Raw genomic sequence first — 12,863 nt, 5'->3', positions numbered from 1 at the left:
CCATTTTCTCTATTGCCATGCTCCCACATTGTGTGAGTTGTAAAGAGATAGAACCCAGGATAAACAATTCATCATTGGAGCCACGATCGCATTGGTGCAATTTCGAACACGCGGTATTAGTGCGATTTGGGAAACTACTCCATTTCATAAAACAATATTCTTTACATACCTCACAAATTAAACAAGATTAACTTGAGTTTGTCACTATAATATTAATGGTATTTTCTTAATTACTATTTATTGAAACATAAGCTAATTCTGTTACCTTAATCCCTATCCTACTCTGAAATACCCTGAAAATTAGTAAGGAATATTCCAATTATATTATACTGCAACTGCACACACACACACATAAGTTACTGAACATCGTCACTTTACTCTGTAATTATGGAAATATGCTTAAATACTTAATTTAATTACCAGATGGTATGTTCTACGGTACTACGGTTCTTTTTAAACTAGGGGTGGTGCGATTTAGAACCCGGTGCGTTATCCGGAACAGTCCCCTACTAATGAGTACTAAATGTACATATACACACCATCTTAAGTGTCACTGCTTGCCTCAGCGACTCCAAAATATACGGATTCGACATAAATATCGAGAGCATTTGATCATTATTATATGTATTCTCTACAGTGCCCGAGAATTATCTTGGCAGTGACGTCAGCGCTCTCAGTTGCAAGGCTACCAACTTACGCTACTCACAAATAGTACTTAGAAAGCTCACTGAACGCTTTGTACGTCACGTCGAAACTGTAGTGTAATAATATGCTGTTAGCAAACTATGGGAGAATTTAGATAACAATTGATTTGTATAATTCTAGTATATATGTGCATTATGACAAAGAAAGAAAAAATAATATTACACTAACAATTATCAGAATATTTTAAAATGTACACAATAAATCACAACAATACGAGTAGAAATAATTTACTCTTACCTTTAGTCTATCATTGGTGAGCAACCGAGGTCGTCTGAATCGTCGCTATAAATTCCAGGCCCGTCTTCCCGATCACTGTCTGTTACAGAACTATCGGATTCTGAATGGCTTCCAACACTCACAATTAAATTGTCAATCCGTTCATCCATAAGACAGTCCTTTTCCCAGTAAAACTGTTCCCATTTTCGCGAGTTTTCAACAGCCTTCCTCCAGTCTTCTTTCGTTACTTGTTTGAAAGCTTCTTCAATAAGCTTCTCTACACTTTGTTTGGTAAAAGTTTTGTTATTGACAGCGATGTATTTCTTCACGTTTGCCCATATTAATTCAATAGGGTTAAGGTCAGCATGGTATGGCGGTAGTCTTATTACTTTATGTCCTTTGCTTGTTGCAATTTCATCAATAACATATTTTACATGTTGAGGTTTGTTTTTCTTTATCAATTCATAAAGTTCAGCTTTCAAGAAATCCGGACTATGGGGTACATTATGAGCCGATAACCAGGACAACATTTCTGATTTTCTACTATTGGAAGTTGGAACTTTTTCAATTTGTTTGTTGTGAAATGGAGCATTGTCAAGAATGATCACTGAGTTTTCTGGTAAATTTGGAATGAGTTGCTCTTGAAACCACGAAAAAAAATTATCGCCATTCATGTCACCATGATAATCTCCAGCACTTGATTTAGAGAAAAAGACCAGCTTTGCACCTTCTACAAACCCGTTTTCACTACCGGCATGGACGAGAATGAACCGAGGACCTTTTCCAGTCGGAACTCGTAACCCTCCACAGCCCTCCGAATCTAACCAGACTTTCGGTACAGTATGATGCGTATGAACGAAACTTTCATCCAAGTACACAAATTGTCTTTGAGGTTCGTTTACGCGCAACCTCCTCACTTCGCGTATATATTTATGTCGCCAAACGACAATATCGCTTCTTTCAAGAAGCAGATTTCTATTCCCAATAGAATGTTTTTTAAACCTAAAACCCAACTTCCGCAGTATTTGTCGTAATGCCCACTCAGAACCCTTGAAGTTAATGCTTTCCTTAAGTTCACACAATAATTTATTTACGGTCACGGCAATGCCTTCAGCATACATATTGTGAATTGTTCTACGAATTACTGCTTCGTCGAAAGAATCTAAATTTGTTTGCCTTTTCTGGGTATTTGGTCTTGCTTTACCGGGTGTCACGACGGGTTGTCCTGTATTTAGACTTTTCTCCTTCTCTTTCACAATTCGCCACACGGATCTCTCACTGACACATGTTGCTCGGGAGGTTTCACGCACACTATCAGATTTATTATTGTTTGATGCAAAAAAGTTGTAAACATTAAAAACAATGTCTCTTGCATCACTATGCAACGGCTTGCCTTTCTTTACGGCACTATCACCCATTCTTATACACAAAATTTCAAACACGAGAACAAAACAAAAGGATTCACAACTCTTACCAGTCACTACACACTGTATAGCCCTACACAAAGAAAACACGCGCTTTCCAGTTCATTTCGTTTCTTTTTTTTTTTTTGTTTGGTGTGTGTGTGTGTGTGTGTGTTTTTCCTGGAAGCGCTGTTCCTGTGCCCTATCGGTAAATATTAGAATTTTCGAAGCTACATTCACAACCCCCACGCTCTGTTTCCGCGCGCAAGAAACACGTTCACATATCATCCTCTAATTCAAGAACTGTGATAGGTAAAAACATGGGGCTTTCTTTAAAATAAACTTTAAACTTCCCTTTCCATTTCGTCCACTGCATGTTTGTGTCTATCTTCAACAGAACGGAAGTTTGTAGCATGTTGAAATCTGAATGTTGTTAGAACAGAATAAAAACTAAGTGGCTATCATTTAAAATTATTTTCCACATACTTATAATATAAAAGTCAAATATAAAATAATCATATTCTTCATGAAAGTTATATAAATTGAAAAGCAAAAAATATAGCATTTACGTCTTCTCGAACTCCAGTTATCGTTATACAAAGATAACAAGTATATTTGTCAGAAATTAATCTCCCATTTCTGTTCATTTGCTTTCGCTTTCCTGTTGTAGAGAACACTGCTTGCTGTTAAGTTGGTATTTGTGTTCCCGCATTTTCTCATTCCTGGGATTGGACGTTGAATTGAACGAAGCGTCTGTTTTAACCAGTGGGACTGCATTTGAGCAATAGCGGTGTCTACGTCACTGCCAAGATAATTCTCGGGCACTGTAGTAACTAGGTGTACAAGGAGGTCCTACTCTCAACGGAGGCTGAAGGTGGATTTAAAGAGCACCAAAACTGTCACTGGTCAGCTCATATAACTCGAAAACTACGGATTTGACACTAATAACAACCATTTTCAATTATTTTGTGTCATTATTGTCTCCACTTAGGAGTACTAATGACGACTGAACTTGAATTTAAACGGCATCAAAAATGCACTGTTTGTTCCAACGGCTAAAAAACCTATGGGTTAAATAAAAGCATAATAAAAGCAACAAAACCTAAAAGCTTTTGAAACATCTAACCAATCTCGATCAAATTTTCAACATATATCAGGGTCGGATCTTGGATGTGTTTTTATCGTTTCACTCTGACGAGCCAACCTAGGGGAGGGGGAGATATATGTAAAAAAAAAACTAAAATGACTGCCTTAGTGACTTCATCACTCTTGAACTAGCCCACCGATCTCAATCAAATTTTCAATATCGGTGAGTTTGGAGACAGAGACTACTATAGGCTATCCACTTTTACGATGCAAACTAGAGGACGGGGAGGGGGAGAAAAATTTTAAAATAATCAAAATTGATCGATATTAGTGTTGAATTCATAGTTTTCGGGGTCGTTGAGACAAGCAGTGACACTTCGTATGCTGTTTCAATCCAAATAGAGCCCTTATAGTTGGGGGAGGGAGGGTACAACGTAGGAGAGGTAGATAAACTTTTAAATATGATTAAAAATGACTAATATTTATGTCGAATTCATAGTTATAGGAGTAGCGGAGATTAATCATGACACTTCTGATGCCTTGTGCCGCAGCACGGAGGAAGGGGGAGGGAGCCATATATTAGAATGACCAATATTAGTGTCTAACCCATACTTTTCGGGATCATTCAGATGTACAGTGACATTTCCGATCGGTTTAAATCCTAAATCAGACCCGCCACTTGGGAGAAGGGGAGAAAGAGATATATAAAAATGATCGAAAATTGTCACTATTAGTGTCGAATTTATAGTTTTCCGGGCCGCTTAGGTGAACAATACTTTCGATCCCGTCTAAATTCAAATTGAACCCCGTAAGTTGGGGGAAGGGGAGGAAGAGATATTTAAAAACGATCGAAAATGACCGAAATTAGTGCAGAATCCACATTTTGGGGGTCACTGAAATAAACGGTGACACTTCGGGAGCCATGACCCGCAACATGGGGGAGGGGTATATATATATATATATATATATATATATATATATATATATATATATATATATATATATATATATATATATATAAATTGATTCCATTAAAAACGAAAACAACATATTTTACGGGTACTAAACACATGAGATACGAAGTTGTGCACTTAAATTTTCATTTCAACCCAGCAAAGTGGGGTAATATATGCTAGTTAGCTGATAAACCTGAAAACAGTGGACTTGGCTCAAATATAGGTTGTTTTCGATCATTTTATATATCTCCCTAAATCTTCCTTTCAAGGTGTATAAGAAAACAGAGAGGAGCTTCCGCAACAAGACGGGGTAGAGTAAGTAAACATGTGTTACATTCCCCATCCAGTGACTAGAGAGTGTCATTTCACGAGTTTCAAGTGGAGGAGTTTAAAACTTGTATGTACAACGATAGTTTGGATGCTGCTTTAAATATAAGATCTATGTATCATGTAGCTTCGGGGTTTATAAAGGACACTAAATTACAGTGATCAGAGTAACAAATAAACAAATATTACGTTGCGTGATGATGCACAATGATAGGATAAAAATACGCCAGATATGCTAATAAAATCTCGGACAAAAGCAGAAAACTGTGGAGTAATTGAATCGTTTATTTCAGAAACCTGTCAACTGACATTTTTCTCACAAAATGACTTTTTTTACGGAATAAGTTACTCATACCATAAACACATTTAAATGCAAAAACCAGTTGCCTGCGTATGGAGTCAAATGGGTTATTATTAAAACCGAAAATGGCGTTTAGTGCTGAAACCCGATAAGTGATGTCATCTCGTAACGTGTTTCTGAAGTAAATCTAATGTTTACCTCTCTTGCCGACACTGCGCATTCGTTGCGTTTTTTGTTTCTACGCATTCACTTTGTTGATATTTTTAACAATTATAATTGAGAAGTGTTGTACTGATTAGGGTAGTACAAGAGATATCCGTTCCACAGATTTTCCCCGCTCTTTGGTTGCAGTGTCAAGTAATAGTTCAGACGGTGAACCTCCAGCAGAAAGAAAATGTAGTGTCACCAATGAGGACAAATCGGTTAAAGGAACAAAGAGTTATTAAGTTTTATTCATTTTTATAGATAACTCCCCTCCCCTACTCCTACCCTACGTTCTACCATCAAGGTATATGATAAAAAACACCCCAGGTGCGAACCTCATCTATGTTGATAATTTGATTCAGATCAGTTCGGTGGTTTAAGCGTGATTAAGTCACCAAGACAGCATTTTTATTTTTATTTTTTTACATAGTCCCCCCTTACCATCCCCTACATTGTGCCGTCAAGGCAAAGAATGAAAACATCCCAGGTCCGAACCTTATCTATATTGAATGTTTGATTGATTGGGATCAGTCGGATTGTTCAAGAGTTATTAAGTTTTATTCATTTTCATATATTTACCCTCCCCTCCTCTACCGCAAGTTCTAATATCAAAATGAAATAACAAAAAGCTTCCCAGGTTCGAATTTCATCTATGTTCAAAATGTGATTGAGAACGATCGGGTAGTTCAAGAGTTATTCACCACCGAACATTGTCACTTTTATTTTTATATTTATAGCTGTTATGCATCTTCCCCCTCCTCTCCATCCTCTACGTTATTCCGTCAGAGTGAAATGGTAAAATCCATCCCTCGCGTTAATCGAGACGGGGACATATAGTCTTATTGCTGACGTCCCCATTAATCCCCCTACTCATACCCTTTAGTGTGTTTAAGTTAGTTTTTTTTTTTTTTGTCTTCAGTTCCAAACTTCTAAGTTATTTTTCTTTGTTTCAAAATTCTCGCATTTCTTGTATGATAATACAAGTTAATAATCTTTGACTTGTTTTATATTAATAATCTGAGTTGTTCTTAAACCTTTGGTTTCCAATTTTGTTTTGTCTCTACACCAAACTACAGATATGACAAATTTAATTCTCATACTTTACATTTGATTTCAAAGCGGTCGCCATGAACTGCTTAAAAGCAATTTTTCCGTCACGAAACACTCAGCAGAGGGCGTACGATATCGTCTACAGCAATGAGAGGAACCTCCGCTTTGTTACGTGACGTCACATGAAGCACGTTCCGTTCAAACACCTAAGCAAAGCTATCATTTTGCTTCTGGTGTGAAAATGGCTCACTACGAAGCTTCTGTTAAAGCAGTGTGATTGCTTTAATTGAGCATGCGGGCATGAACTATAGCGAGGCAGGCGCGAGATATGGCGTTAACCGTGCTACAGCACGGAGGTGGTGGAGGAGATATGAGGAAACAGGAGATGTAAGACGTAAAAGAGGAAGTGGGCGACAAAGAGTTTCCTCTGCCGAAGAAGACCAGAGTTTAATTGCCCAATGCCGTGAGCACCCTTTCATATCTGCCCGACTGTTACGAGAGGAAACCAATTTCCCAGGCGATGTTACGACTGTCTGTCGTAGACTCAAATCCTTTGCTTTGAGATCATACAGGGCAGCTATTAAGGAGCGACTAACAGAAGACCACATGATTGACCGTCTGGCGTTTGCACAGTTAAATATTGCACGTGTGTGGGACGAGGTCGTTTTCACAGACGAAAAAATATTTTCCAGTGCACACTTCGGGCCGAAGCGTGTTTACCGCCCCCCCCTAGAAAAAAGTATGCCTCTGAATACGTTTCCCGTTTTGGTCGAATGGGACATGTAACTGTCCACTGTTGGGTATGGATATGCACGGCTGCAAATTTCTGAGGAATCTACAGGATTCCTGGTCGCCTAAACGCGAACAAGTATGTGGAACATCTGGATGAAATGCTTCCGGAAATAAAATCTCATGTAGGTGACGGCATATTATATTTGCAACAGGATAATAGCTCGACACATAATTCAAATGTGGTTCAGACATGGTTGCAGAGGCAATCTGATGTTGAAATAGTTGACTGGGTTCCTCATGGAGCAGATCTGAACCCTATTGAAAATACGTGGGCCTCTGTTGCAAGAACATTGCGGGAAACCTGGTCGAACAATCCTCCACGAACATCTAATGTTCTTTGTTGAAGATGCGTGGTCGATCTGTTGCACCCAACGCTATATCTCTCGCCTGGTGGATTCAATGCCACGGCGTATGGCAGCTGTAATCGAGTCCCAAGGGGACTATACACACTATTAATAAATGCTCGCCCACAAGACCATCAGCCCTCTCGAGGGTTACCTAATTCGACCCACTTATTAACAAAATTTTATGAAATACATTACGCGACACCAGTGAATGTAAGTGTGTCAGTATGTTCTGCAGTAATAAAGAGGCTAACGTGCGAGAGTTGGTGGCCGAGTGGTATTATGCTTGCTATGTAAACCAAAACCGCCTGTAACAGTGGTTCGAATCTAGTGAAGAAAACCCCTAATTTTTATCACCAGGGATATTTGCAATTCGCTTTCTGCTATGTCCGCCTTCGTACGGTCTATTATATGACACATAATGTGGACCGCCATAAGTTTTTTAGTTAATAAACAATTTATAAATATGTGAACAAATACCTATGTATATTAGAGTAACAATGGAATATAGTACTTTCGTCCTACTGACGTCGCTCTGCAAATGTTCATTGTATTACACCGGAAGATGAATTAAATAAAGACTGGAAAATTTGATATAAAAATTGATACGTAATAAGTTAAAGACAAAATATGTAATTATAATATCATATTTGAAACTAATTTTGACTACAATTAATTCTCTACCTGCTTTCATAAATAATCCAAACCAAACGTCGAGGTTTGGAATGCACAAACTAAGTGTAGCTAAGAGAAAAAAGTAACAAGAAGAGCAGAGATTCGAACCCACGACCACCAGCGTAAGACTTCCTTTTACTAAACCTTCATCTATCAAACCATGACGTGAACATGACTTTTGTAAGTTATAAATTTGTATCCAAGAAACACCATTAAGCGTATGTGCAACTATTGCTTTGCTCTTTTTCTCCTCAAAAGCGTAACATGTTTAAGACGATTCGTTTCGTTTTCCATTAGAGTTCCGAAAGAGATTATTTGTGTTTGAGTGTAGGATCTTTAGTTTCCTTTAACCGACACTTCTAGCAAATACAACTTAATTCACACAGCAGTTAAAGAAAAAAACTCGTACTGCCTTAGAAAGTATTCCTAAAAGCAGAAGCTGCACCATGCATCCTGAACAGTGACGTAACTATTGGCAGTGCGTTGAGGGAGCCCAGAGTAAAACGGGGCCCATTGAAAATTCGTAATTCCACTATTTTTCCTCGATGTCTAAAATGAGACAACTTTAGCCTTATGTGAAAAAGAAGCTGTGGAGGGGACTGCGAAGTCTACTGAAGAGATTTATCACGTCCTTGCAGCAACAACTTTAAGTTTTCGAACAGTAATGAAGAACAAGATTGATTGAAAGGAGGTGGGCTGATAAGGGCCATTTTTCGCCCATCAGGCCCGAGATGTGAAATGCATGGTTTTCAATAGTATACCTCATAAAAATAAGAAAACAAATATATTTTAACGGAAAGCGCTACAAGTGAGAGGTAAAAAAATAAACAAAGAGGTAAGTTGTGTGTTAATGAAGGAACGTAAACACTAATGTCATGAGTTGTAATCCGAGAAAGCAATAGTAAATAGAACACTAACGGCAAGAATAAGAAGAATGAAGTCTACTACGACCATGAGATCAATATATTACATCGGAAATAATCAAGCATAGATAATAATCAGACACCTGGAGACACTTGTAGCTAGTTTGTAGATTAGGCATCGTGCTTGCTATCGTCATCCGAATCGCCACTGGACCAACCTCCAGGCGTCATCTTGTAGTGTATGAGTATATTCTAGACTTGATTTCTTAACTGCGGTGGAATTGTGGCGCCAGTAAGCCAGAAACCATAGTACGGAAGCAACATGCGCACAACATCTCACGACCCGTGCGCCTACTTTACATTGACAGTACCACTGTATGTGTGCGATGTTGCTTTGCTCTGTTTTGATCCAAATATTATAGGTTTTAAATCTTATGTGTCGTGATCGTAACTGAACTCGGAGAACAGAAGCATCGTCATGATGTATGTACACAGAGTACATACCTTCGTCACTTAAGTGCTCGTGAGTGTAGGATTGGCTATATATATATTGGGGTGGGAAGTTTGTGGGTATGGGTATGTATTAACTTGGATCGGATACATCAGGTAGTTATTGTTGGTCGTTGTTTTTCATCTTTCCCTCAGTATTGCAATATAGCGTATCAATGAATTCCCATAGGTACTTCATTGACGCGTGTATGTATGATTCTTATATATATATATATATTGCAGAAATTCATGCCATTCTGCGACTGGTTTTCCTGCTCGCACTTTTACTCATACCACTTTCAGAAATGACACGCTTTCTCAATACTCCACAACGTGCTGTCTCTATTTTTGCTGTCCTACACACACTTCCGCGCAAACAATACATTTTCTTTATATATTTTATTGACATGCTGAGCATATATTTTCAGTCACAATCGGTAAATAACATCAGAGCTGGAGTCTCCAGTTGAACTCGTACATTACAGCGTATAAACGGTAGTCATCGCTCTATACTCTCGCGCAATACATTTTGTTCTCTAATAGGTAGAAGGACACACTGAACCAAAATCAATTAGTACTCACATCAAAGGTTACACAGCGTTATATTATGACGTGTCAGATTTATTTTGGTTCATCGATTCCTTCTTCCTAAAAGTCTCCATCAAAGACAGCAAACATTACCAAAATGTCGCAAAACGCTGAAACGACCTCTTTTTGGGCACTCATTTCTATGACTTACTATTTTCTTTATCACGTATCTATTATCTCTACATACGCAACATATCTTCTAGTATACAAATACATTGCAAACTTGTCGGAATCGGACACTTCGTTTTTCAGTTGTCTGATGGGCAAAAAATGCCCCTTATCCGCCCACCTCCTTTTAACTTAGAATGAAATAAATAAAAATCTAATCTTATATAACTCTCATTGATAGTAGTGTTCCGCATTTGTTTAGACGCCTATTATTTTATAGCTTTACCTATGGTGCATGGGATCCTTGGTTCGATCCCAGCTCACGCCGAATGAACTTTATTATGGACAAAAACCGTGTGCATGAGTGTCCTCGGGTTTCTTCCGTTTCCTCACAATTTTTTCATTAAACAATTTCATTTATTTCTCACCATTACTCTCTCCGTTAGGATAGTCGGCATAATCGTGGGACGTAAAAATTGGATATTTCATTTCATTTTTCTTTTATAACTGTATATAACTTTTTCTGTGACGAGAGCAACATCTAAGCGAGTATTCAGTAAATTAAACCACTAAAACCTATATTCATTGCACAATAGTGCAGATGAAGTTTAGCCCTTTGGCAATCTTCAGCATGCAGAGCAAAAAAAGCCAATACATTGATATTGAAACAGTAGTTAACGAATTCCACTGCGAAAAATATCACCCGTACTGTTGTGTTTCAGATGATAATTTATAATTATACTTAGATGGTTGAAATTTCTCCATAGTTGTGGGGGCGAGATACTGAAAAAATCCCTACCAAGAGGTGAAGGTGACATGTAAAAGTAGTCAAATACGAACGAACTTAGTGTCGAATTCATGTGCAAAGTTGAAAACATACACTGTGGATGATGCGTAAGTCCAAAATAAGCCTTGGTTGGCTTTGAGTTGACAATGGGAGGGTGACAGGAATAAAGAATCGAAAATATCCTATATTTGTGTCGAATGGATAGTTTTCGGGATCACTGACATTAAAGGTGATATTTAAGATGCGTATATGTCCAAGGTTGGCCCTATTGAAATGGGGTCATAGGGAGAACCAGTAAATACTTCAGAAGTAGCTTTTTGCTGCGTTTCAAGACACTCAGAGTGAAAAGTGATAATGCACAAATCACATTCTGAATTATCGGAGATATGACTTCTGGGGAAGTGTCTTTGCTCCAGGGAGGAATTACTAACTGATCACTCCCTAAAATCGTCACTGTTTTGCAGGGCCGTAGACAGCAATTTATTTCAGCGATCGAAAGCTTGACAGGAATTTATTTCAGCGATTGAGGGTATATTTTACTAAAATGTCTATCATCCAGGGGCGGATCCAGGATGATTGTTTGGAGGGGCGATCGTTCGAAGTCAAATCAAGGTAAGAGCGGATTGCAAAAAAAGAAAAAAAGAAAAGAAAAAAGAAAGAAAGAAAGAAAAGAAAAGAAAGAAAAGAAAAAATAGAAAATTGGAAAGAGCTCCTCTGTAGAATTAACTTTCTTAAGAAAGTAAGGCCTATCTACTTTAGATTTTAATTTACGTTTATAATACAAAGATGAAAAATGCTTAGGATATGTTTTATTTTTAAAATAAAAAAGTATAAAAAGGTCCCTATTCTGGGGGATGCGATTACCCCAAACACACTCCCCTGGATCCGCCCCTGCTATCACCATCTATAAAAGTAGATATATATATATATATATATATATATATATATATATATATATATATATACAAAAAAGTAGTGATTTCGTTAGGGCAAAAGCTCTGGATTGCCAAGGCCGGCATCCTGTGTATGTCCCTGCTGCTCTGAATTGTCAAAAGCTCCTCTTCAAAGGTAAGACATAAAATATAAATAATAAACGTGTAACATAGAATACAATATAAATAGAAAATATGTTATAATTAAGAAATAGAAAATAATTATAAAAGAAATTTGAAGGACAATTTTAAAAAAATCAATAATACTTGAAAGTAAAATATACTTTTAAAACAATTTTGCATTTATGCAGGGCTACAAACAAGTGAGGAGTTACATGTAAATTTAGTAACAAATATAATATTGGAAAATTATTTCGAATTAAACTATCTGTGACTACATTACTTCCAAATTGAACTTGTGGAATATACAGTACGAGCGTAGCTCAAATAAAATAATCAATAAGAATAGTCTTGATTAGAAGCTCGGACCATCCACGTAAAAGTAACTTACATTGACCATTCACCTAACAGACAATGACGCACAGGGCTTGGCACTACTTTATCAGATGGTTCTATCAAATGTAACTTAATTAAAACAGTAGTAACAAATTTTGAAGCTTTAAAAAGTGTCCTGAAGAAGAGGATGTTCATTTTGCACATTGTAACTAAGTTACAAGAGGTTTACGTCCTAACTGAACGGCGCATCTACCGAGTCAACTTTTGGAATATCCCCTTAAGGTTGCTTTCAACGCAGCTAAGGGAAACTTATGTGAACGTGTAATATAATCCTCCGTAACAGAATGGATAAAGTCATGGTTCGATGACCACAAGGTTCGTGCTTTGAAACCCGTCGCCGAAATCAGATTTTTTAAAATCTTAATTCCTCAGTTCTGAAGATCTTTCTCTCCTTTCGTAATCATCTGGTGCTCTAAAAAGAGTTCTCCACATTAATTCGACAACTGCCTAATGTGATCCTCGCAGTTCGAAAACTTCCCTTCTTATCTTTCACAAAATCAGAATTTTCGTCGCAATACGAA

At 37.5% G+C, this 12,863-nt stretch overlaps 1 protein-coding gene across 1 annotated transcript; it reads right to left on the bottom strand.

Annotated features, from left to right (window-relative positions):
• Positions 1-944: 944 nt before the first annotated feature.
• On the bottom strand, positions 945-2,042 carry LOC145678973 (uncharacterized). Its single transcript, XM_081749576.1, has one exon. It carries the CDS (start codon positions 2,040-2,042, stop codon positions 945-947), a length of 1,098 nt encoding a protein of 365 aa, XP_081605702.1.
• Positions 2,043-12,863: the final 10,821 nt, after the last annotated feature.

Source organism: Thermobia domestica, chromosome 2 (assembly GCF_964235325.1).
Source record: "Thermobia domestica chromosome 2, izTheDome1.hap1.1, whole genome shotgun sequence".
In the NCBI taxonomy this organism is placed as follows: domain Eukaryota; kingdom Metazoa; phylum Arthropoda; class Insecta; order Zygentoma; family Lepismatidae; genus Thermobia; species Thermobia domestica.
This window is presented reverse-complemented; position numbering and strand designations above follow the sequence as displayed.